Source organism: Plectropomus leopardus, chromosome 9 (assembly GCF_026936395.1).
Source record: "Plectropomus leopardus strain MGB_pleo_1.0 chromosome 9, ASM2693639v1, whole genome shotgun sequence".
NCBI lineage: Eukaryota > Metazoa > Chordata > Actinopteri > Perciformes > Serranidae > Plectropomus > Plectropomus leopardus.
Genome location: NC_142184.1, coordinates 8254641 through 8281480, shown reverse-complemented (window position 1 = coordinate 8281480; position 26840 = coordinate 8254641). Strand labels below are relative to the sequence as shown.

The 26840-nt window shown below is 38.0% G+C and overlaps 2 protein-coding genes and 1 long non-coding RNA gene across 3 annotated transcripts in view; 2 read left to right on the top strand and 1 right to left on the bottom strand.

Annotated features, from left to right (window-relative positions):
• The window catches only part of LOC148188677 (uncharacterized), a 37457-nt gene extending 15757 nt beyond the window's left edge, over window positions 1-21700 (bottom strand). The window contains exons 1-2 of the long non-coding RNA XR_015777332.1: window positions 21342-21700; window positions 18024-18091 (exon numbers count right to left, since the gene is read on the bottom strand). This is a non-coding gene — a long non-coding RNA (uncharacterized LOC148188677). The remainder of the gene's footprint in view (window positions 1-18023; window positions 18092-21341) is intronic.
• Window positions 1063-13075, top strand: scrt2 (scratch family zinc finger 2). Its single transcript, XM_042492336.2, has 2 exons — window positions 1063-4544; window positions 8431-13075. The coding sequence occupies exons 1-2, from the start codon at window positions 4385-4387 to the stop codon at window positions 9228-9230; spliced, it is 960 nt and encodes a 319-aa protein (XP_042348270.1). The 5' UTR covers window positions 1063-4384; the 3' UTR covers window positions 9231-13075.
• Window positions 21701-21779: 79 nt separating the features above from the next.
• On the top strand, window positions 21780-26585 carry srxn1 (sulfiredoxin 1 homolog (S. cerevisiae)). The gene is made up of 2 exons (XM_042492096.2): window positions 21780-22067; window positions 23542-26585. Exons 1-2 carry the CDS (start codon window positions 21846-21848, stop codon window positions 23749-23751), a joined length of 432 nt encoding a protein of 143 aa, XP_042348030.2. The 5' UTR covers window positions 21780-21845; the 3' UTR covers window positions 23752-26585.
• Window positions 26586-26840: the final 255 nt, after the last annotated feature.

The window sequence follows — 26840 nt, the reverse complement described above, 5'->3', positions numbered from 1 at the left end:
GGATTGACTTCATTCTTCGGCCGGCCAGGTCATCTCCATAACCCTGGAGGGCCATACAGGATGTTAATGAAGCTGATTGTATCACAGCTCTCTCCCATCTGACCGGAGCTGAGCCCCCCGCTCCAGCACCGCAGAGTAAAAACCATTCCTCCAGCCTGAGGGGGTCAGTCGCTATGGTTACGTCCTGAGGCAGTGACCACATGTCAGAGGGAGTCTGGGGGCCATAAGTGGACCGGAGCTCCGGCATGATGAGAAGGAGGAAGAAAACAATTGGCCTGCTGCTGGATACAAGTAACCTGAGAGATGTTTCAATCACAGTGTGTTTCCTTTTGTTTGTCACAATTCACCTCTAACCTGTAGCTGACTTGTTGCATTCTTTCTTCCATTTGTCAGTAAATCTCATGTGTGGTTGTATGATTTATCTGCAGATTATATTTCAGTGGTTACATGCTGAGGTGGCCTCCTCCATTATCAGCTAGGGCTAGGTGACATCAGTGTGTTAAATACATATTAGGATATGCTAAATATACTCATAAAAAGTAGTATTGATTGTATCTGTTTTATTTTTGTCTATTTTTTTATAAGCACACTATGGACCTTTCTCTGTGTCCTTAATTAAGTCATAATAATAATAATAATAATAATAATAATAATAATGATACTTAGTATTACTATTATTGACTTGATGTTCTATACAGGGAGCTGTCTTACACATTATACTTAAAATTAACAAAAAGTCTTCATGCATGTAAAACAAAAATATTAATGGATTTATTTTGTTAATGATTTAAACAGCAATAATACCATATAAACACAGTGTCACATGTAAAGCTGAAACAAATAATTAACAAAGAGTAAATTAATTTGTTGATCAACTGAAAAATAATCTGAAGAGAGACAAACTCCTGTTATGTTTTATTAATAATTAAAAGTAATTTAAATATGTTTTTTGCTGGGAAGAAATTAAGCAAAAATAGAAAAAAGCCCATCTCAGCTGAGAGGATTGCATCTTTTTTTTCTTCAGTATATCATGCATGCTGAAAATGTTTCCGTTTTGGACTTCTGGTGGAATAAAACAAGACTTTACCAAGATTTTACCTCTGGTTCCAAGTGATCCCTGATTTACTGTTTATTGAAAATAATTGGCTCAAAATTAACCTAAATCACTCGTTTTACAAAAACTGTTATTGCATACATTATTTTGGGGTAATTGTACAGTTTATCAGCTGTTATGTTGTTGTTAAGCAATGAATATATAATATGAAAAAAACATAAAATATGTCAATTAGTCAGGGGTCATCAGTTTAGCAATCATAAAAAAGGGTTCCTGAAGGAAAAAGGTTTGGAATTACTGGACTAAACAATTAATCGATAATACTGTTACTGTAAATACTGATACTAATACTAATACTAATAGTTACTAATAGTATTAGTTGCAGCCTTTAATTAAATTGTTGCCCAGTCCTACTACCACCACCTCAATGTTTCCACAAAATCGCCATATTGAGCGTGGCCATGTTTTTGCTTTAAAGAGGTAAACCGGCTGTGCTCCGGTGCACTGTACAAAGAGCAGAATAATGAGAGCTTCTGCTTCAGAGGTGAGCTGTAGTTCAAGAGGAGTCGGGTTTGAGAAGCTGCTGGAAAAGCTAAATATGAGTCAAGGAGGGTTCATTGTTCATTTAACCTCTCCGCTCTGTGGAATAAATAATAATTCAGAAGCAACAAAGACTTTTTGTGCTCATGAACAAATCATGATCTTTGCAACAACCCAAACACAAGAAGCTAATGTTAAAGGCTTGATAAATGAAGTATTTGTGGTACAATAAGACAATTAAAGAGCCAGAATTGATGCTTATTAAAATAATGCTTTCCAAAGGTGACTCATACAAAAGTGCTTTTATTAAAAAAGGTATTTTAGCACAAAAACAATAGCCCCTCACCACAGCTCATCATCTGAGACAATGATTCTTCCCCTGACCTTTCTCGTCCTTGCATCTGCACTACACGCTTGGCGTGGTGACAGCAATGTGAACTTGTGCTGTAATGTACAATCACATATGTGTGATAAATCCTGACCTCCCTGATTTAACACCTTCCCCTCTTGAAGCCTGCCACAAGCGAGCTGCAGGGTCACTGTTAGTGGCGGGGAGGATTTAGAGCGACCGCGGCCAGGGGGCACCCCTAAACGTCTGGAGAAATCTATGGCACCTTCAAACACATTCAAACACAATTTTAGGAGCCCATCAAACATGAAATTCAAATTTTTAAAGTTATAGGATGAGCCTTTTATCTTTGGTGAAGAAGCATAATGGCTAACATTTTGAAGCTACAAGTGGTCTTGATTTTTTTTGTGAACACTGGAAACATGTTTTTTCAGGGTTGAATGGGACTTTTTACAAATCCATTAAAAAATAAAATTATCAATCTAACAGCACTAATGACTTATTGTACTAAACAGAAAGGTATTTTGACTGTTAAAAGATTTCTAATTAATAATATGCTGAAAATTAATTGATTGCAATAATTTTGATAACCTATTCATTAGGACCACAATCATTCAAATATGCCCTTCGGTTACAGCATCTCAAACATCTGCATTTATTCTATTTTCCTCTATTTTATTTGGCTGTTAATTTAATTTATTTAGGTTTTGACCTGCTGAATCCCCAATTGAGGAATTTAACAAGGTTAATTTGGGTTTTTGGAGAATTGTAGTGGCCATTTTCACTACAGACAAACAACTAATAAAACAAATAACTGGCAAATTAACTGTACTAGCCATAACACCTATTACATACATGATCATTATAATAATCACCACTCAATAAATTAAATAATGCTTTTTTTTTACCAACATTGTTGCTCAAACACACAACAAAATAGATGCAAAATAGAACAGAAAAGAGTTAACATTTTTTTTCTGATGCCTACACTTCTACTGATACAATGTGTGATATCACAGAAATAGAAGTGATAGTTTTCCCTTAATAGTCATTAAATGTGTTGATTTAATGGTGTGAGACATTAATTAATCAAGCAAGTGCTGTGACAAGTGTTTCCTGTTGAAGCTGAATCAAACAGGTGCACCATTTCTGTTTCACTTGAAAACACTTCACTGCTACTTTCAGAAACAACCACGACTTTCAGTTTTTCTGTATAAATATTTCACTTGCATTCACTCTGACAAGTGAACAGCAAATGTTGAGCTCCAATGATGAAAATATGATGCATAATGTAACATAAAATGACTGAGCTAACAAGTCCACACAAATACCAAACCAACCCAGAGATATATAGCCAATTTAGCAAGCACGGATCTAATTCTAGATTTCACCCTAATCAAAAAAGATGTAATTAATTAATCAGATAATTCACTGCCACGCATGGCAGGACACACATCTGTGCAGCGGTAATGGGGAGGGAGAGAGACAAGCTGAGCAGTGTAGCACTAGTACTTCCCCGAAGCCCGGCTCATCAGCAGTGCTGGAATCCAGTGCAGCTTTAAAAAAAAAAAAGGTCCAGCACTCGCAGACGCTCAGATAACCTCCTCTGTACTGTACGTGTGCTCTCAGCATGCTAGTACAGTGCAGTGTGTCAAAGGGACGGAAACATTTGAGGCTGTTTGAGGTAACAGAGATGACATGAGGGAGGCAGCGCCTGTACAAGGCAAACATAAACTGTGCCACTTCATCTGAAAACAATGGGGGACAGGACACTGAGTGTGCTCTCATCCACATCTCCATTGTCTGCCCTCCTCTTTTACTCCTCCTCCGAGCATGGAGCATAAGCGGGGTGAAAGAGGGAGGGGAGGAGAAGGGGGGAGCAGCAGTGGGGGCAGTGGGGGTCTGGCTGTGTTCTTTCTCCTCTGTCTGTGTGCGAATGCACAGACGGTTCAGTAGTAATTTGATGTGTGTCCCCGGGGACATTTGATGGATTAAAGCTAAGCAGCTCCATTTCGCAGCACCACCTGATCTTCCACTGCCTGTGCCCCATATAAAGGCTGGCGTGATTGCTGATCTCAGCTAGTCTGACAGTCTCTCTCTCTCCCTCCTCTCTCTGTCTGTCTCCATCTCTTCTCTTCCTCACTGGTCCCTTAAGCCTGCTGCATCACAGGAGCTATCCAGTGCTGAACAGGATCGCTTTATTTTTTATTTTTTTATTTTTCTGGGGGAAGCTGGGGGAGCCAGAGAGTATCACACAGCATTGCCGTCAGCCTTGTTCTCCACTGGTTTCCATTTTCTTTCTTATCTTATGTTTTTGGCCGTTGTCTTCACATTAACCGCAAGGATTACCGTCAAGCCAGCTCTGCTCGTGTGCTTCCTCAGAGGGTCTCTCATTTTCTCTCATGCGTTTTTCTCAGCTCTGTGTTTTTATCCATTGAAACATGCCCCGCTCATTTTTGGTGAAGAAGATCAAGCTTGATGATTTCTCTTCGTCCAATGTGGCCACTTCCAATCATCATCACCACCTGGACGACTCGTTCACTTTTGCACGCTCCATCACAGACTCGGTGACCAGCCTTGGGGTTCGTCTCAGTGAGAATGGTGAGTTAACATGCCTCCAGTCTGCCCCGCTCCAGTTTAAGATGTGCTAGCACTCCTGCCTGTAGACAGCTCTGGTGCTGATTTCAGCATGCCTGACATTTCCACACTTAGCACAGATGGCATTCTCTTTTGTTTTTGTGTCGCTGTGAGATTTTCTCTCGCTTCAGCTGTGCTTGTAGTGTGTAAATTAATGTGAGATGTTACACGCAGCCAGCTGATTTTTGCATCAGTATCCTTAATAATCCTCTCCAGCGGCACCCCACCCCCATCACCCTGCTCCCAGACTTTTGTTTTTTGACTCCAGTGAAGGACAGACACAATTCAGGTCACAGCCACGGATTAGCTTATGTAAATAGGGAACCAAACGTGTGGATAATCGGGAGAAGCTCCAGTTACGTATTTGTATGACTGCACCAACCCTGTGGTGGCTGAACACACATACGCTGACTCTATCTGGTCATCATGTGAACTAAAAAATTCATGAATATGAGAGATGAGTATCGGATGATACATTTGTCCTTAGCTGTTATTGTCCTTGAGTTCCCATCACGGTCCGATCCTCCCTTGCCCCCCTCTTCCCATCCAAATGGAGCATGCACAGTCTCCCCACCCCCATCGCTCCACTACATCTTTCTCTTCCTTCCGGGCATTTTAAAACTAGCAAGGGTTAGAGTTTCAGCCATGCAGGCCTATCGCCGCCACAAGAGACATCAACACACTGTACAGTGCAGCCGGGAGGGAGGTGGGGAGCCGGAGCTGAAGGGATAGCGGAGGGAAGGAGAAAAAGGAGACAAAAATGCTTGGGGCAGCAATGAGGCTGATCACGTGACGGAGGTTGTACAGTAAACATGAAGAAAGGCACATAACTGCACTGTGGTCAACACACGGACCGGTCACAGTCGGCTCCAGTCAGCGCTGAGAGGCGACCTTCACTTTCACACTCTGCTTTAAGCCTGCCGCTTCCATTTTGTGGCCACGTTTAGAGGGCCATATGTGTGTCTTTGTTGTGATTTGTTGGGATGTTTTCACAGCGAGGGAGGCTTCGCAGTCCACAGCGAAATGTTGTGATGATGCCCACCTGTTATTCAACCGTGTCAATAACAAGGCTCAGTAAATTTGAGGTGGATCAGGATTAGTGGAATTAAAAATGTCTGGGCTGGTTTGCTAAATCAGAAGTAACTAACTGGGTAAAGAATACATAAAACATGCATTTTCTATGTATTTACCATAAATATTTTGCAGCTTTTAATAAATGTTTTTTAACATTTCTTGCTGCAAAAATGTATATCATAATTAAATAATCTGTGTATATGTAATTATTGTCACCCTCTATTGTCCCTGAATCTATTGTTTAACACCATGAAAAATAAGCATTACATTAAAAAGAAGAAGAGAATGATAAGGCCCTACACTGGTGTCTACAAAAGGCTTTTAATTTGAACAAAAGAATCTTTTCAAGCCGAGTCCAAAAAAGAGGAGCAAAATGAAAGAATTCACAGCGTGGCTGAAATACCTAACATCAGCACTTCTGCCGTGCCAGGAGATTTTCTTTCCCCCCATTGTGGAGACATTTGACTTGAGTGTCTGTCGAACAACAAAGAGGGGTGGCTGAGAGGGTCCATTAATTACATGCTTACTTTGCATTAGAGAAACGAGCCTATGAGCTGTAAAGGCTGATACAGCGCGAGTCCTAAATGATGAGCTCCGTGTCTGACCTTGGATAATTGAGATATAGTAAACAGCTATGCTTACACTGATACAGTATGTTTTGTTGAAGAAAAATAAATAAATAAAAAAAATAAGGGCCATGTTGTCGTATGTAGTGCAGAGGCCCTGAAGCTTTATTGAGAAATAGTGGGACTATGAAACAGGTGGATGTAACTAGAAATAATAGTTGAAGTTGCAATATTATATATAATATTTTAAAAAAAGATAAATATTTCTTCTGTTTTTAAATTGTGTTTTTGTGAGGTTATGTTGCTCTCTCTCCTGGACAAACACCATCTGCGTAGTTGAAGACAGTGATCCCATGCAGTGCAGCATAATAATGTGTGCACAGGCCTGGTGTTTCCCTGTCCCCGGGTGTCATGGTCATGTCTTTGACAGAGTGGGTGTGTGAACAGAAACCCTTGGGAATGGAGACGCCGTAGTAAGAGAGCACTTCAGCTGATTTCTTAATGGCCTGTTTCTTGAAGGCGCTCCAGTGTGCTCGCTGCTGCAGACAGGTGACCCCACTTCACAAACAACGAGTCTCACATTATCGGGCCTCAAGCACACAGTGCTCAATAAACTATTATTGTGTGTGTGTCGCAGATACTTGATCTGTTCCTTGCACTATTTCTATCTTCTCTAACAGCTGTGCTGTTTTACATATGATAGTCTATTGATCACTTCAAAACTTTGAATTTCATTAAAAAGCAGTCAATACCTAATTTCCACTGCTTGCTGCACACAGTGCTTGGGAATGGCTTTTTTTCTGCAGTTAGGCACTATTTCTCCCAGGAAAGAAATTTCACCACTTTTTATATTTGTACTCATATGTTCAACCGATATCAACCCTGGAGGTAAAATGCATTTAGTATTAATTCAGCTCCTGAGCTCACAGCGTAAGAATGTATTGAGTTCTGTTTGGATGCATTTAGCTGCCAGCAAGCCTTTTAGCTCCTCTGGCACTGGGCTGCTTCAGAGCAAAAAGGAAAGACATGAATGATGCCAACAAAAATATATCTCTCTGAAATCATGCTCTGTACAACTCGAGGCATTTTAAATCACTCGTGATGCTTTGTGCTTTGCTGCATCATGTTTAAACGTGCTTCAAGATGTAGCATGAAATCCTACAGGATGCAAGCAGCAGTATGTAACACGTTCATCTGGTCCAAAACCAAAAATGCTTTTGTTTGCAGCAAAAAACAAACAGTAATTAAAACAGGAAGGAAAAATAAAATTAGACATGCAACCTGTTTTGGGTGTTCTTATTTTTGTTAGGCCACTCATAATAAAAGAAAAAAGATGTTGTCACAATACACATAATAAAATAAATGGATAAATTAGTTATTTAGCCCTTTGACACCTGAGCAAACTGCCTTGATTTCTTTTAAAAAACATGGGAAGATGACTTGGCCACGAAAGAAAAAGCAACCTAAAATTTTGCAAGACATTAGTAAAAACCTACAAGAGAATTACTTGAAAACGAGTAAAAAAAGAAAAAAAATAGAACAAGGACATAACATTATATGAAAATTATAAGAATAGTTTTTCCTCAGCTTTATTTATTTTTCTCTTTACATTTTTTTTTTCAAGCTTGTTTTAAAAATGATATTTTAATCTATTAATTGTTTCCGATTTGTGGAACATTTCTTACCAAGTTGCTCATTGCCTTTGTCGCATGTTTTTTAAAGAAATCAAACAAATTTGTTCTGGGTTCAAAGGTTTAAGAAAGATGCACAGAAAGGTGGATATCTCTCCAGTGTTTAAAGGGTTCAGGTTGAGGTTTAGAGGTGAAACATGGAGACAGGCCACAGCCAAAGAGAACTGAGAAAAATTAAGAAAAGGAGGTCTAATCAGTGAGGCCACTTTCTTTGAGAGGGGCGTCAATATGCATCACCTTACACAGTAGTCGTCTTTGATGAGCTATTATCTAGCGCTCATTCTCACTGTAAAATAACGCAGCTAAGTGCATAATTTTTCCCTGCATCACTGCACTATTGTGTGTATAACCTGTGAGTTCTGTAAAAAAATGCAATTAGCCCTGTGCTGCCACTCACTCTTTCGCCATTTTACAAAGGGCAATCATCCAAGATGATAATCATGTAATCACCAGCATGTCACTGTGTCCTTATCCATCACAACCCCTGGCCAACTGTGTTTGCGTGTGTCTCTTACCCAGGCTACATCCAGGATTACATCACGCCATCTGTATACCAGGGGGAGAAGAAGATGGAGCACAAGCTGGCCTCGCCGGTGTCAGACCCCCTTTACACCCAGGTGAGCAGTGGAGAGGAGTACTGTGACCCCGACCTGAAGCACCCCGACAGCCCCCAGTCTGGCATGACAGCCAGCGGCTTCTACAGTGGTGAATCGGAGGCACTGGCCGAGGGTTACACCATGGATGCCTTCTTCATCTCTGACGGGCGCTCGAGGCGGAAGGGAGACACAGAGAGTCGTGGAGGGGGCTCAAGAAGCAGCAGTGCCAACGGCGGGGCTCAGGAGAGGGGAGCTGGCACGGCTCGCCACACCTGCAACGAGTGCGGCAAGACGTACGCCACTTCCTCCAACCTCAGCAGACACAAGCAGACGCACCGCAGCCTGGACAGCAAGATGGCCCGCAAGTGTCCCACCTGTAATAAAGTGTACGTGTCTATGCCAGCGTTGGCCATGCACATCCTCACCCACGACCTCAAGCACAAGTGCGACGTGTGCAGCAAGGCCTTCAGCCGGCCGTGGCTCCTTCAAGGTCACATGCGCTCGCACACGGGGGAGAAGCCCTTTGCCTGCGCACACTGTGGCAAAGCCTTTGCTGACCGTTCAAACCTCCGCGCCCACATGCAAACACACTCTGCCTTCAAGCACTACAGATGCAAGCGCTGCAATAAGACCTTCGCTCTCAAGTCCTACCTGAACAAGCACTATGAGTCAGCTTGCTTCAAGGGCTCTGCGGACGAAGACGACTCTGGATCAGAAAATTAACCACGAGAAAAAAGCAAAATTTTGAACCCCTGTTGTAGGTTCACAACCAATAACCCTGTTCACTCTGCCCTCCATGCCTTTTTTCTTCCCTTTTTTTAGAAAGCAATATTTTCACTGAGATTACGTGAAGAAACTCTAATGATTATGGCAAAGACAATTTCAAAAGATGCTGGATTTTTTCCCTGCACAGTAGCTAATCGTCCACAGAAACATACAATCAAACAACCTTCCCCCAAATAGAGACTGTAGATGATAGTTGTACACAATTAAGCAACGTGTGCTCGTACGGACGTGGGCACATGTAAACACACACACACACACACACACACACACACACACACACACACACACACACACTCACACAGACATGTATGCAAACACACACACAAACACACACACACAAACACATACACACAAATGTACGCACGTGTGCACACCAACACACTCAAACACACTTACACACACAATTATATATGAGGCCTGGCATGTGAATTTTTATCAATGACTATAATGATATTGATATCAATAGTAATAATATTTAGATTCCTGATATTTTATAGCAAATAGTAATGAGAAAATGACAAAAAAAACATAAAAAAGGACTAACAGTGTTCTTTTGTTTTTTAGAGACAAAATGACCTCTTGTATTTTTATGCTGCTTTTTATTTGCTAAGAATTGAATTCTTTTGCAACTGCCAACATGAACTTTTTATGAAAATGTGAACTATGACAGTATTTGCAAAAAAGGGAGATCATTTTAAAAGGTAAAAAGACAAACCCCTTTTTTCCACACCAATGTTTCAATTCAACGGATGTTATTTTTCTATTTGATTTTTCTAAATTTATTTTTTTGTGCTTATTATCCCTTGTTGATCTAAAGCATCTTTGTAACTGTGGGTATTCAAAAAAAGAGCAAATTTAAATAAGCTATACACGATCATAGGCCATAGGTCATTCAATTCAATTCTGCAAGATTTTAAAACGTCTAACAGGCCTGTTGAACAGGTTATCACACATCAAATTCATAGTCTCACCCTGATGTACAGACTCGGACAAAAACACTGGGAGCCAGACCAAATGATCTATTGTTATAAGTGCCATGTGCGGTTGACTTGTCTATAGCAATGAAAACTCTCGTTGTTCTTCCTCCACCATGGTGGCTTGCATAAACTTTGCTGCCTTTATGGTGCATCGTCCAGTCTTAAAGAGCAATCTTCACCCAGTGTTTGAGGTGCTCCCCCTCCGCCAGTGTTACCTCAGAGTGAAGGTATGGACTCACACACCCTCAGTTACAAAGTGACAGTCAAAATTATTCTGTTTGTCTGTTTTATATGTCGCTCAAAGCTCCGCCCACGGTTTAGATGCATACCATCTATTTATCATGTAAATACTTTATTTATCTACCTATTTATGTATTTATTTATTTACCTTATTTTTGTGTATTTATTGAAGACTTGCTTATTTGTTAATTATCATGTATTTATTTATTGTTTATAATTTAAAAAATGAACATCCATTGACCTTGTAAGATGCTGCTGATCTTCAAAGAAAATGTTTATATGCATGAAAACTGTAGAGAGTCCATGGGACTTAGTTTTTTAAAGAGGAACAATGTACAGTACCAGTGTTAGGAGACTTCAAACGAATGAATGCAGAATTTTGTTTTTTCGTGGCAATAACTACTGACACAGCAACTGACATGTATAACAATCACAGCTGTCCTGTTTTCAGTCGATTTAGGGCAATAAAAAGAAACGATGAAAATGAAACACTAAAAAAATTCTCCATTTTGCTGTTTCCAAAAAGCCCCCCGTCTCCTTGTGACTGGAGATTTTTTGGACCTTTTTGTCTTTAAATCTCAGGCAATAAATAATTCCCAGAATTGGCGATGGTGATGTGCATGCACACAACGCCATGAAAAAAACTATCCATTACATAACAATGTAGGTGTAATCTAGTTACACCAAGGTTTCAAAGGTGTAAAAGCAATAATTATAGTGATGCAGTAACTATGAGCAACACTCAATCCTTTATACAGTAAGTCCAAATCTGCTACAAGTGTTAATTCGACTGGAAAAGGCTGCTATTCTATCATATAATTATCATTTTAACTCTTATTTTAAAAGCAACCAGGTAAAAATAAATCTCTTCTGGCAGCTGAAAGGCAGGTGTGATTTGACTGAAATGCTGGAAGGTTACACAATAGGATTACAGGATTACAATAATTCTAATTTAGGTCACTGGCATAACAAAACATTAAAATATGGTTAAATTAAAAGTCACTACAGCTCCCAAATTATTCTGTGAAGGTAAAATAAGCTAAGTGAATCTCCGAGGTATCAAAAAAGAGAATGCATTGCGTCCTAATCAGCACTTATAGAAGTGATCTTGACGTGAGCTGTCTGGGTAGATAAAGTTTTCACAACTGTTGTAATAAAACGATGCAATGTAATGCACTTCTAACTCCCCCATCATTTGTCCCTGCCTCGCTTCCCTCCTCCTATCAGCCGTCCTCATCCCGTCGCAACTGCCTCTAAACAGACGCACCAAGGATGAGATGTGCTGAAGTGGGATTGGCGGAGGGTGGTGGAGTGTGGGAGGATAACAGGTGTTTGCAGACAGACTGCAGATAGGGAGCGTAATTGAGTCGGTGAGCGACCTCCAAGGGGAAGGTCAAGCACCAGCAGGCAAATGCACTGTCAGCTATTTGCATATTCCAAATGGATGACACGATCGCTGTAATGCTGAGCTCGCCCTAAAAACAAAACAAAACACAAAAACTGAGGAGAGACGAAAAGAAAAGAGGAGTTTCGGCTCCATTCGTCCGCCCTTTTTCACCATCATCCTGTCAATGGTTGTCTAAGTGCTACAGATGAATCACCGCATGAGAGCATCCAAACCACCTGTCTCCTGATTAACTTGCAGAACACCCAGTTTGGCACGTCGCTGTATTATTGAACTAATGCGGAAATCTCTACTTCCTATAGATTCTTTTTTATATGTTTAATGTTTTACTGTGGGACAGAGATGTAATGCATCTCCAAAACCTGGGGACTGTGTTTTAATGAGGCACATAAAAGCACTGAGATCATTAAAAACATCAATTGGAAATGTACTGTAGGCTTGTATCTAAAACTGGCAGCATTACAGATTGTCCTCGGAGAAAATATTAATTGCAGAAAAGGAGGCACAATTTGATTGGAAACTTGTGAATTTAGATGTAGGGAAACATTGTTCCTCTTTGATGATTTTGTAAATATATCTGTAAATATATCACAGCAATAATATGACAATGCATGTAGACATTTAATTGCTCTTTTTCTATTCATGTTTTTTTTTTATTAAAAAGGAAATACAAATACAGGTACCAATTGCAGTCTGGGTGGCCATGTGAATCAGGGAGTGTCTTGATTAAAAAGCTATCTGTTGTAAGTTACAGACAAAAAAACCTTCAAACTCTGTGTGTTCTCAAAGATTTGATCATGTTCTGTATGATTTTTTTCTGTTCTTGTTTTCTTTTATTAATGTGCCCGGCTTGGCTGCGCAATGAAAAAGTGCCAAAAAGTATGATTTCCATGACAAAAGCCTTCAACATATGGTTGGCTGCTTGAAACCTTCCATATGGTCCTCAAAGAAAAAAAAACTGATTAAGATTTTCCACTTTCTTTCTCTCTCTCTCTCTCTCTTGCTCTCTTCCTCTCTTTCTATCTCTCTGTTCCAGCTGAGTATGAAGAAACTTAAGCCATGATTGCTGAGGGGTGTTTTGATTTATCTTGTTCTGCTACAATTAATAATGATGACAACAATAGCAATGATAACGTTAATAAAAACAATAGCACAAGGAACCTGCAAGTCCAATCTTGTTTCTTTTTAAATTGTCAAATGTGATTTAATTAAAGAAGAAAAGGGTGTTTTTTTGTTATTTGTGTCACTGAGAAAACATGCACACACACACACACACACACGCTGCAGGTGTTCATTGACAGCCCAACCTGTTCATGTTTTTATATATTTCTACACCTTTTTTTCTCATATCTAATAAAACAGAGTGAGGAAAATGGCAAATCTCGAATCTGGTTGGAATAGCCCTTAGTCAACATTAACACAGTGAGTAATTATAGTTATGGCTATAATGTGCCATCAGCTGTAGCCTCCTCTGTCAATGTTTGATGAATTTTACGAGCTTTACTGTCAATTTACTAACTTTTAATTTCACCGCTACGAGGCACAAAAATGCCGATATCCTTTGTTTTTCACAGCGGCTGTGAACAGGAACGGTCAGAGGACCTGACAACACCAATACGGCTTTGAATAAGAGTTCCTGAGATGTCGGCGTTATCAAAAGCAGAGGCATCTGTTCCACCACTATTAAGCCCTTCCTGGTCATTAAATTTTAATGGAACATTGATTTTATGCTGGGACTACTCTTTCTGAGTGACTCAAAAGCCAGAGAAAAATATGGAACAAAATAAAAATGAATCATGACAGCGGACAGGGATTATTATTCTGGGGCTTTTCTTGATTGGTTTCCAGGGAATATACAACACTTGAATTCAATCGCTTGTGTCCTTCAGTGTCCTCCAGCAGCACAGCAGCAGTATAATGAGACAGCAGGCAGAGCAGAGCAGAGCAGGGACTTAGAAACAAGACACTTTGCTGCACTCTCATCTCCTCGGTGTGTGAAAGCTGCCATTGCTGCTGTTACATGCTTCTTGTTATGTTACTGAAGATAAACTAAATAAATCTGTTCTCACATGTTGCATTTTTCTTAGAGTGAAATGACAAGTTCACAACCAAGTCTTGTTTTTGTGCATGCAGCAGCAAACAGCTCACAGTGCTGCAGATCAGCATGTTGCAGACCGTGCATCTACATTCATGAGCGGTACTCACTCAAACTTTACCCTGGCAGATGTTGTCCCTTATCAGATTTTATGATGAAAGTAAATAACTGATGTCATTATATGGCAATGGACTGTAAAATGGGGACCCATGCAATCCAATTACATCACCCGTGGGTGAGCTGTACAGCAGCTATGAGTGATCAGCTTTGTGAGGCAGGGAAGGGGGACGTGGCCCCTTCATACATATCCTACAGCTCGACAGCCTCCCGCCGCCACACACACTCAAAGAACATCAGTTAAATTATTGAAAACAACCTGCAAAATTGAGCGCACTACACTATCACTTCAAAGATATTGACCCAAAGAACACCACCGTCTTCTGAGCGAGTGTCTGAGAGAGGATATAACTGGGTTAGCGGTTACAGGGAGGTGACTGCATATTTCTACCTATAGCAGCAGATAATAGAGCTATGTTACAACACGAACTTGGAGAAAGAAAAATTTGAGTATCACAGTATTTATAGGAAAACTGTACTTGCAAAAAAATGGAATAAGGAGAAAAAAAACAATATTCATAATGGGTATTATCCATTTTAAGTTCAATAGTTAAAAGTATTTGAGTTGCAACTGGTGTCTTTTCGTTGCTCACACATTACACTGGAAGCAACATGCTATTTTAGAGCTGAACCAATAAGTGAATCAATTGATTAGTTAATAAGCAGCAATTTTGATAATCAAGTGATTGTTAGGGCAAAATTGAAAACATTTCTCTGGTTCCAGCTTCTAAAATGTGACTATTTGCTGGTTTATTTCATCTTATGTGATAGTGAACTAATTTGGGGATTTGGACAGAAGGGTTGTAAATAGGATGCGCACTATTTTCTGAAGTTTAAATTGAAAAAATCATCTACAGACTAATCATCAACAATGTAAATGTTTGTTAGTTTCAGCCCAATAGAGTTCATACAAATTCTGATCTGCAATCATGCACAGATAAATTACCTCACATTCATGTGGTGAATGTCAGAAAAATTAGTTCCTGACTGGGAAAATTCACGTGAACTTTCTTTGAAATTAGAATGAAAACCTGAAAAGCTGGTACTCAAGCTGCTGAGCTGATGCCACGTATATAGAAATATGGTGAAAGAAAAATGTTTGGTTAATGGCAATAAACTTGCCATTTTTTTTTTCTCAAGTGTAATTTGTAAAATGGTAATAAGTTGTTACCATTTATTGTTGTCCATGTAACTGGAAGAAGGAAAACCAACTCAAGAAATGGGACCATCCGAGGAGTACATGAATGCAGCATTAACTCTATTGTTATAAGATGACCGTAGAGCTAAAATAATTAGTAAATGAATCGATAAGACAATCAAGAGATAATTAATCTGCAATGATTCTGATAAACAATTTATCATTTCAAGTGCTTAATCAAGCAACAGTCCTCAATATTTTCTGGCTCTGGCTTCTCAAATGTGAGTATTTGCTGCTTTTATATAATTTTAAGTTCTTCTAAAGACATTTTGTGAGCTCCATGAACTTGCACTGGGTATTTTTTTCACTTTTTGTGACATTTTATAGTGTAGTCAATTAATCAATTACTTTTAAAAAATACAGTTGACAACAATGTAGTAAATAATATATTCGTAATGGAGTTTGCCGTCTACTTCCAAATCCCTATTTAAAAAAGTAGTTTGTGTGTTTCAGTTGCTCACAGGTGACAAAGAACATATCTCAATATAAAAAACTATCATTACTCAACTCAACACTCCTTGAACTGGTGCCGGCCTTCGCGCTGACCCTTCGCATACATCTGGCGCCATCTGTTGGCTAATCACCAACTGCCAGCATTACCAGTCCAACAACAACAACCTTTGTTTGTTGACCATGGTGCCATCGATTCAACTGGATCATTCAACTGAAGGAGATATTCTGCTCTGGGCCATTTTATTCTCTCCATGTTATAACCATCTGCACACATACGGACCAAAGTCGCTCAACAAGAGGTTCGTAAAACCATTTGGTTCAACCAGTCAGGGCCAACCAACTGTAACTGCCCCTTTAAGAGCTAACAGTTTGTCTTTTCACATTCTGCATCACAGGAGAGATGCTCATTAAAAGCGCCTCCATTCCTCACTGTTTCATCAAGTGAGACTGCCAAGCTCTTTAACTCAGTGTTCTTGATGTTTGTGCTGTTTGTGTAAAACCCATCTGTTTCCTCGTCTCTCTGTTGGCAGAGGGTCCACCTCATCCGTATGCTTCTCTTTTTGAAGTCGTGTCAAAATCGCATTTTTATGCATCTAAGATATCCAACTTGTCATCAGCACTCAAGCAAAAGTCAAGGAGGGCACTCCTTAAATAGCTCCTTTTTTCTCTTCATATACAATACATGCAGAAACAAGGATAACAAAGGAATTACAGATGTGATATTTATCATTTGTTTAAAAGATAATTAAGATAATTTTCACAATGCTTTTGTGGCTTTCTATGCTTGTATTTAAGCTGAAAAAAATGTTATAGTGCTTCTGTTTTTATTTACAAATGGAAAGACAGACTACAGCTTAATCCACATCTAAATAACCTCACTCCAAAGCACCACTTCTCTCTCTGGGTGAGCAAATTTATTTCAAGGCAAGGAAGATCATTAAACAGAAATCCTGTTCTGGGCAGCTGTACTAGAAGGAGATAGTGCAGAAAATAATTTCGTACATTTAAGCGTCGAGAGCCACCAGTGAATAATCAACATCAGTGAACAAATCAGCCACACATTCAGCCGCAAACACATCCACTGTTGCTAAACCGTGTCATGATTTCAGACACATTCATCTATCACAAAGCTATAGTTTGAAGACTGAAAATCGCCGTCAGAATAATTATCACTTTAAAAGCATGTCAACGTGTAAAAAAAAAAAAAAAGAAAAGGAGAAGGTATAAATAAATATAGCTCACTTCCCTGTCGGAAAGCTGGCAGGTAATTTTCTCCAGCTGCTCTAAGTGTGACAATCCCACAGGGATTGAAATCTAATATTAACAGCAAATCATTATGTGGGAACTGTTCTTCCATGACCTGCTGCTGTACCTGTGTGACTAACTCAATCTAAGTAATTGAGATATGTTAGTGACTAGAATACAATCCTGCTGTGACAGCAGAGGGTCACGCAGAGTGTAGTGGGACTGCAAACACACCTCAGCACCGGAGATGATTTACATGTCTATATGCTTTGACTGACAGGCTCTCTTCTCTTCATGTGGCGCTGGTTTCTTTTGGTGCGTGATGAAGTGGCTTCTGATTGACAGCAAAGAAGCGATTTGAAATTGACATTGTATAAAGTGGTGAATGCCCAGAGGGGATATGTCACCATACATATTTACTATACTGTAGTTATTCAAACAGAAACACCAAGTCATGCAGCCAGCTGCACGATCCATGTCAGCATATTGCAGTCTAATTGGAGTTTTTCAGTTGTTCAGTTTTATGTGGGTGCCTACTAAATTGCTTTTAAAGAAAAAAAAGGAGAAATGTGAGGTGCCTTTCAAAGATAAACTGCTTTTGGGGAAATTAGAATCAGATTAAGGCTGTTATGGCAAAACTATCACTTGACAATGAGGCGAAAAAGTTTATTACATTCACTGCAGCACCTAAATTACAGGGAGTTCAGTTTTTTTCCACAATGATATATAAATGTACTGATACCATTGTAAATGATGACACACTATATATAGACCTCCTTCATGTTGTAACTGATCCCCGTGTGACCAATTAATCAACATAAAAGGCGCTGCCATTGTAGTTCAAAGTATTTGTAATAATTCAATATAATGGCCTGCCTCTACTGTCCAAGAAATCATTTTTAATTGTCTCATTAGAAGATGCTGTAGCTGTGGGTTGGAGAAAACAACAATAGTTCTGTTTCCGCTCCACTGCCACAGATCTTTGAAGCTTTCCACTTACCTGTGCAAAGCTGCGGGCCCAGACGTCCTTTTTGTAACCACAGCAACCTGGCTGGCTCTTTGAAATCCCTGCAAAAATAGAATAACACTAAGTAGTGCACTTTGATGGAGGAAGCCTATATCACGCAACAGTCGACAATACAAAACACTGACCTCATTAAAAACTATTGTCACCAAAGGATTCTGGGCTTGTAGCGACTCTTTTCAACTGCATGACTAATTGCTCGAGTGAATTTTAATGAGAAACAGTTTGGCCATGAAATGAATAAGTTATCGAACAACAAGGGGTAAAGTTTGTGTTTGGTACTACATATGCGTGCTATGAAATACTACAACAGCTACCTCCAATACATGTTTACATGTTAAGATGCAGACCTTAATGTTATGTTTGACAGTTAAAAAAACATTAACACTGTTATTTCAGCTTGATACTTCATACATTTTTCTCATTATGTTAGAATACCTTATTTACATGATTTGATGACATGTTTCAGAAGTCCCACACAGAAAATGACACATTACTTGTGTTTGAGGTCTCAGACACTCCAGCTGTTCTACAGAGTGTTAAACAAGCTCTGTATCTATGGATTGGTGTAAACTTTTGTCAATAACAGTTTGTTCATTAGAGGTCTGATTGACCTAAACACATAAAATGTCACCATGTAGGACGACAAACTAGATGTTTCTTTGTCTGTGAATGATTTTTCTGCAATCAAAAAGAATATTTTAGTTCATTCATAACCCATATGACAAACTCACATTAAATATTTCATCATTATTTGGTGTAATAAAAACGCTTTACATTGGGTTTTATTTCTGTTTTTATTTAATTGTGTAAAGCCTCCTTGGGTATAGTGAAAGGCACTATATACATCCAAGATATTATTATTATTATTATTATTATTATTTTTATTAAAACGGTCAGTAGAAAAGAAAGCAGCATATTGAAAGGATGAAATAGCAAATTTTTTATTTACAGAAATAGAGCCTGTGGGATTTCAAACCGAGAGGGAACAAAGCCAATATCAACAGCATTTAAAGGTTGCATATTTTGGAGGACTGTACTTCACTAAATGTAATTAGTGACTTTGCACAACTGATTACAGACATAACATTCAGTTGCTCACTGTACTGTTATACAGTAGTTACCCACTATTCCTATGGGGATATAAAAGAAATAGAGGCAAGCATATTTAAAACGGCGATAATTGATATTTTTGTACTAAATGACGATGTGAAAGGGGTCACTTGTAGTGATGAGCCCACTGAGAATTATTATCTGGAGCTCCCTTCAGCTTTATGGATTTTTATGGAGAGTTTCAGCTCTTTGTTTAGCTGTGCGGCTTACAACGGGGGTTGCAGCGTTACACCATATTCAAGGTTGGGTTGTAACAGTATGAGATTCTCATGGTACGATAACCATCTCAGAAAATATTGCGGTTTTGTGATATTACAGAATTACTATTATTATCAGTCTCTTAAAGGAAGGAAAATTGAAGGGTTAGGTTTGGCTGAACAAACATTTTATTATAATTATTGAAACCATTTGTTTAAAATGAAAGTGTGTGTCAAAAGTCTCCCATTTCAAAATAACTCAAATAAAGGTGAGACTCTTAATCCAGCTGCATTCTTTTTTCCAATATCGTAACTAAATACCTCAAAACCGGAATATCTTTGCAACCATAATTCAAGGTATACCATGGTATAAAAATTATTAATTTGTTAAAGTATTTTAATGCACTTATTATACATTAGTTTATGTAACTTTATTTTATGGCAGTAGCTACTTTATTTGTAACCGTAGTTCATTGAATAATCTTTTTATTTTAGTTGTTTACAGTAGTTTAAAGGAGATTTCAAAGTATTAAGATATATACTGTGTATTGCGATATAGCCTAAAAATATCATGATATTATATTTAAAGCTCAATCACCCAACCCTAGTCAGTGTTGTAGTGGGAGTTAACACAGGTGTATGGGGTATCACCACCTCTATTACTGGCCATTTACTGTATGCCCACCTATCATCCAAAAATTGGAATATAGTTTACCCGCTTCTTAAACAGTAACCTACCCATCTAACTGGTAAATCCACCTAATTAACTGTCAAAACACAGCAGGTCATAAAATGTTCATTTAACCAAACACAAAAATAATAATAATAATAATAATAATTCTGTTATCACTGATTTGAGGGTCATTGTAATTGATAATAATTATGTAGTACCGTGAAACCCTAATATTTTTTTAAACAGTTATCTTACCATAAAAATCTCATACTGTTGGAACACTACCATGGGATGCAGAGAACAACAACCAGACAGCATTATTGCAAATCCTCCTTTTAATTGCTAAGAATATGATCACAGTCTCCTGGCTAAGGCCACAGCCACCCACTGTAATACAATGCAGGGAGAAAATAAGGATGTCTTTTATATGGAAAATGTAACTGCTAGACTGCATCTAAAAACAGATAAATTTCTAACTAAATGTGCACCTGTTATTTCATACCTTTGTTAATGTGTATTTTCCGTACATCTGAGAATGGTGTGAACAATAGTTTTATCCCCACTGATGTGATATCGTCTTGTTATATTACTTCTTACATTATTTTTATCGTCTTTTAGTGCATTTATTCTTGCATTTTCTAAAACTTTTTTTTCATTCTGTACTTTAACTGCATTTTAATGATCTGCTTGTATTATTACTTTTACTCATTTTATTTGCTTTATTCTTGTTGACCTTTTGTGCATTTTGTTCTTGCCTTTTTATTTGACTGCTCGAGAACTTTCTCTGTTTGGGATGCGTGTTATTTATTTTTATTATTCCATGAGTTCCTGCCTTTGCTTTGTCTTTCAAAGCACTTTGTAAACAATTGTTTTTAAAGGTGCTTTAAAAAATGAAGTTATTATAATAATAATTATTATGACGATTATTATCATTATTATTCTTATTTGAGTTGCATCTGTAAACATAATGACTGCACTGTATGACTGCATCAAACTTGTTGAAAATGAATAAAAAGTAGTAAAAAAATAAATAAAATCTCATACTATTGCAACCCTAATGCATCTTTATTGTTTTTGGTAATTTTTGCTGCTCTCATCATTTTTATTTTCCTGCAACAAGCAGCTAGCTTCAGGAAAACAAGTTGTACACTACCTGCTCAGCATCAAACAGCACTTACAACAAGAGAAAATAGACTTTGTTATAAACCAGCTGGTAAACATGAAGCATTTAGCTGCTAACAAGACAGATATCCTCCAAAGGAATTGGTGGAGACCAAAGTAGAGCTTAAAAAGACTGAATTGTGGACTCACATTCATCAGGTGCACACAAACACGATTCCAACACCGTCGCTTCAGAGCTTCTGGGTGTGTAAATAACTTTTTGCTAACAACTTTAACGTCTCGCTTGCTTGTGTTGCCCTCAGGTGGCTAAAAACGGAGCTAAGCTAATGTTACACTAATTATGCTAACCGTTAACTACTTTGCTAATTAAAATAACTTATTAACCGCAGTGTCGTAGCTCACACATTATAATAGTTTCTCTGAAAACATAAAGCAAATGACAGTCTAAGAACATTTTATCCGAAATTTTAACGAAACAAACACGAAGTTTTACTTAATTTAGTAATTTAAATGCCAAGTATGCTAACACTGACCGACCACGGTGGGCGTTGTAGCTTATATTATGATTGACAGCGCGGCGGACCAATGAGAACCTTCCTTTAAAGCCGTTACGCATTACGTAAACAGAACGGCATCCAGGAAGTGAAGAAAAACTCAAACAGGACGCTGTTGTCCGACGGTGTCGTTTATTAAATGTTTCGCTTGTGGCACGGCGCTAAAACTCAGGTGAAACTCTCGGTTTTATATGTAAGAAATATGTCCACTCAGTGCGACGCGGCGGACGTTGAAAGCAACAGGTCGATTCACTCGGACGGCCTCGAGGAGGTTCATAACATCCCAATGCAGGTCATCATCAGACCGATCCCTCCGGAGCTGGACGAGCAGAAAGTTCAGAGTCTGATGGACACAATAAAGGTAACATTTTTCAGTGTTTAACTGTTAATGAGACTCATTTTAAGTTGGCAAATTAGATGGCCTACAACACTGCTGTGAATGAGTAAAAACAAACACTACACGTAGAGGTGGAAGAAGTATTCACATCTTCACTGAACTATTTGAAACCAAAGTTGCTTCATTTATTTGAAAACATGGGAAGAAGGCAATGTGCAACAACAAAAAACAAAAAAATAATAATAATGGGAAAAAAATATTTGCTTTTTTATGTCCTTTGGGCTGTAATAACAAGAATCATTGTTTTATTTATTTATTTTTTTAACATACCCCATCATTTTTTAAATAAAGGCCTTTACCAAACTATTGAGATGGCCATTTATGGTAATGATAAAACAGAGAAAAAAAAATCAGAATTTAAAATCATTTACTGTTATAATTCTTGAAAAATGTTTGTGTACCAACATAAGCAATTTCCAGTATAACCAGTATTATTTCCACACATATTAACCATTACAGGACTTTGAAAATGTCTCAGAAACAGTGAAAATATCATACTTAAATCTTCTTTCACCAAATTTGTAATGGACTAACAATAAAGATATGGTATTAACAATAGTGAATATTCATCCCTTTTTTGTTTAATTAAAAAATGTATCTTAGCATCACTCCTTTTACCATAAAAGGCCAACTCAACCATTTGGTAAAACCTGGTTTTAGACGGTAAAAAAATCAAACTTACGATTTTTTTCACCATAGATATAATGGATAAAATTAAATGTATCATTTAATAACAATGAATGATCATTCATGATCATGATCACTCCGGTATATCTATATATAGCAGAAAATGGTCAATTTTAGTTTCATTATCCTAGCTTACCATAGAAAGCCAAATCAACGGTTTGGAAGAGCATATTTAGAAAAAAATATTTGACTCTTATTACATTCTTGACCCTTATTAGATAAAAATGAGAAATTATTTTTTAAAAAAGAAAAAAAACAAAATAAAATGCTTACAATTTGAATTGTATTTAAAAAAAATGACATATAACACATTTTCCCTTTTTTTCAATGGAATTTTCTAAATTTACTGATTTCTTGCAATTTGTGACGTTTTGTGTTTTTGAAAGACGTTACAACAATTTGCTCGAGGTTCAAATAATTACAAACTTATGAAAGGCATTTGAGTGCAGCCCAAGAAAAGTGAAGACGATCCATGTGTCAAAGAGTTAAGTAAAAGTAGAAATACCACGATGTAAAAACACTCTGTAACGTAGAAGTCCTGCATTCAAAATCTAACTTAAGTACAAAAGTATCAGCATCAAAATACGCCTGTATGTACTCACTACGCAGAATTGCCCATTTCAGAATAAAATACTAGATTTTAGTGATGCAATTCTGTGTGAGCATCACTTTTGAAATATACAATTTTTTAAAGACATTATTTGCAATCTTTTTTTCTCTAAACTTGCTGTATGAATATCTTTCCTTCCAGGAGACAGCAGACATCAGTGTTGTTCCTCCCATCGATGTGCTCTGGATCAAAGGCAGCGAGTGTGGAAACTACTACTACTCTTTTGGAGGCTGTCACAGGTTTGCCGCGTATCAGAGGCTCAACATGCCGACCATCCCGGCCAAGCTCATCAAATCCAACATCTCAGACCTCAAAACTTACTTGGGGTCTTCGACACCTGATCTGCGGTGATGCTGGAGCAGCTTTTTGAGAGACTTGTCTCAGGTGGCTCACACACTCAAACACAGTTATGATTTTTCAGTTGCAGCTGCAGAGCAAAGGATTTACCAGCAGGGGGAAATGTAACTCTGTAGTTAAACACAGTACATTTATCATTTGAAACAATTGAAATCTAATTTAAAGGGTGTGTGTGTGTAGATTGTGTTTTTGTTTATTATACCATTTCACCAAGTCGTCTGTCATTTTATACCTTGAAACACAAGTTGTACTTGCACATAAGTGGATATATCTGAATGACACAAAGCTAAGATGCAAATCTTGGGGCCTTTTTTCACGGCAGACACATTAAGTTGTCATAGTAAGAGAAGCACAGGTGTTAACATTTACATCGGCTACGTTTTCATGTACAAAATGTTCCGTTTTTTTGCCCTTATTCCAAAAAGACAATATCGCAACCGAGCCGTTGCAAGGCGGTTTAAGTGAATATTTCCCGTTTACAAGCAGCCGTGCGTATTCTGATCAGTGTGCCCCAACATGTTGTTCATCACATCAAAATATCGAAAATTGGACATCAGGAGCTGCTTGTGCAATTTTTACTGCTTTTTTTTTTCAAAATTGATTTTTTCAGTGAAGTTGAAGTTTTTCACCGGAGGCGGACTTGTTCAACCATGCAAACAAAGCCTCCATCTTTGATTGTTTCAATCACCCAGCTGACCATTGGCATTGTCAGATGTCAATATTTGGTTTAATTTAGTTTGTGGTGTCTGGTGACCAAAATTCAATGTTAGGACAATGTTTAACGCCACCATTGATTTCATGTAGAATACTGAAGACAGATGACGTTGATATTTGTTGGTTTTAAGTTGTGTTGTTATGTAACCAAAATTCAATGTCTTCCAAACATCTCATGCCAATGTCACTTTGATGTAGAATAACGACATTAATTCATAAGGTATAAGGAACAAAACCCAACGTCTGCAAAATGACTTAATGTTGACATCCACACAATGTAAAATTCTAACTTCATTTCAATCAAGATTTAGCGTCTGTCTGACATAAGAGTCCAACGTCTTTCTGACGTTGTATCTTCTTGAAAAAGTCGGCATTGCGATATTTGTGCATATCCAAATACTTGTTGATATACAAGTCTTTTATAATGTTTAAAAGGGGATGCGTTTCTCATTTGTACCAAAAACGTGAGGATTTTTGGGGCTTTGCAAACTGTTGATTTGTGCACAACGCATAAACAGGCAAGGAGTCGTGTGTCACATCCAACAAATGCTCCTAAAATCTGAACAATACGGGCATATCCCGCATGTCTTAATCAGAAAATTCTGCATTCAGAAAAAGCCCAAGTATCCCATGAGAATATGTTTTTTTACATTGTTGAATTTTGTATTCAGGATATTGTCATATTTGGAATAATAGTCAAATATTAAGGTCTGTGTAAACACACCTATAGTCTCTGTTCTGTTCAAATGTCCCAGTAAGCCACTAAAGTGTGCCCGTTAGCCAGAATGCACCATACTAGGACAGTCATCATTAATTTTACTATTCGCACCTGTCCTTTTCCTGCTGTGACATGTCAAAACATGCTCTGCAGAGGAAACAAAAGGCTCGTTGAATCCACCAGTGGTTTCCTTCAAGTGCACCTTTTGAGCTCCTTCTACTGAGTTCTGGGAAAAGATTTAAATATTGTCGCACATTCAAGTTATTTTAGTCTGAAATTATATCAAAAGGTCCCTGTAGTCAGTCTTTTTATTTTTTCTTCTTGGCACTGGTGTTAATTTTAGTAATCAAACGTTGCAGAGCTGCTTTGTGTGCAGCAGCAGAATATGAGAAGGAAATGTGCATTATTTTTATTTATTTGTTAAAGTGCACAAGTAAAGGAGGAAGAAATGTTGCACAGAGTATCAAAAAGGTATGAAATCTCACACACAGTAAGGTTTGATTGTGATGTTTCAGACAGCGCAAGACGGAAACAGAAAGGAGCCTATAGAGCAGATGGTTTGGGGAGGGAGTCAGGTGTTATGAGAATTATGAGAACGTCAGGCTGACAGCGTCTTGTGTCAAAATGCAAGATGTTGAGTCTTGCTTTCTTTTGCTTTCTTTTTTTTGCATCATCACTCTTTCCTACTCGTCATCTCTGGTCCCTCCCAAAACCATGCAGTCTTGCTGCTGTCGTCCAGGTCAGCTTGTATGAAAACCCCCTTAAACCAAAGTCTTTTCTCACTGCCCTGAAGTGCCAGCAGATAAAATTACTTTACAAATTTGGCTTATTCTTCACACTGCAGTCTCTGCAGTGCACTGCACTACAGATAGTTAGTTGTTTTCAGATTCTGGTTACTTTATTAACCTAATATGTAGGTTTGGTTTGCGGTCAAAAGTTTAAGGCATCCATTGACAGTTTCAGACACTACTTACAACATACTGGATAAAACATGACAAGACGGTTAACGATAAAACAATAAAAGCGCCCCAGTGCTAAACAAAATGTTAAATATATAAATACCAATAATAACCAAACACTAAAATGAAAGCTATGAATAAATAAATCATAAATAAAGGCTGCAATTTCTCCACAGCTTGTTTATCAGTGTGATGGCAGCTGGAACAAAAGTGGTTTTTTTTAAATAGCGCTTGATTTTACACTTTGAGACTAAAAACCTGTTTCTAGAGGGGAGGAGCTGAAACTCATTGTGCAAAGGCTTGTCATTGAAAATGATATTGGCTGGGTCACATAAAGATATTATATTGTGCCGAGATATGAGGCAATATATCGTCTTTGATATTGGATTTTGTTATATTGTGATATTGAATAAATGGTGTTTTTTCTGCATTTTAAAGGCTGCATTACAGTAAAGTGACATACTTTTATTTTATCACAGAGTGCTACTTATTTTAATACTTGCATTTACCCACTTAGTCATTTTATCTACGTTACTAATGATTATTGATCAAAAATGGAATTGAGTTATTTCTTTTTCAAAGTACCAATAGTCATTTATACAATGTTGTCACATCAAAGAGGGAATTTAGTAAGAAAAAAAAACTGTACTGTTTGATTCTGTCTCCCAAATCATAGCGTTAATGAAGTGCTT

Excerpts from the sequence above, each read along its gene's own strand:
- scrt2 (XM_042492336.2), top strand. The coding sequence starts at position 4,385 with ATGCCCCGCTCATTTTTGGTGAAGAAGATCAAGCTTGATGATTTCTCT. Across the intron at positions 4,545-8,430 it reads GGTTCGTCTCAGTGAGAATG|GCTACATCCAGGATTACATC; the intron begins GTGAGTTAACAT and ends TCTCTTACCCAG.
- srxn1 (XM_042492096.2), top strand. The coding sequence starts at position 21,846 with ATGTTTCGCTTGTGGCACGGCGCTAAAACTCAGGTGAAACTCTCGGTT. Across the intron at positions 22,068-23,541 it reads GTCTGATGGACACAATAAAG|GAGACAGCAGACATCAGTGT; the intron begins GTAACATTTTTC and ends CTTTCCTTCCAG.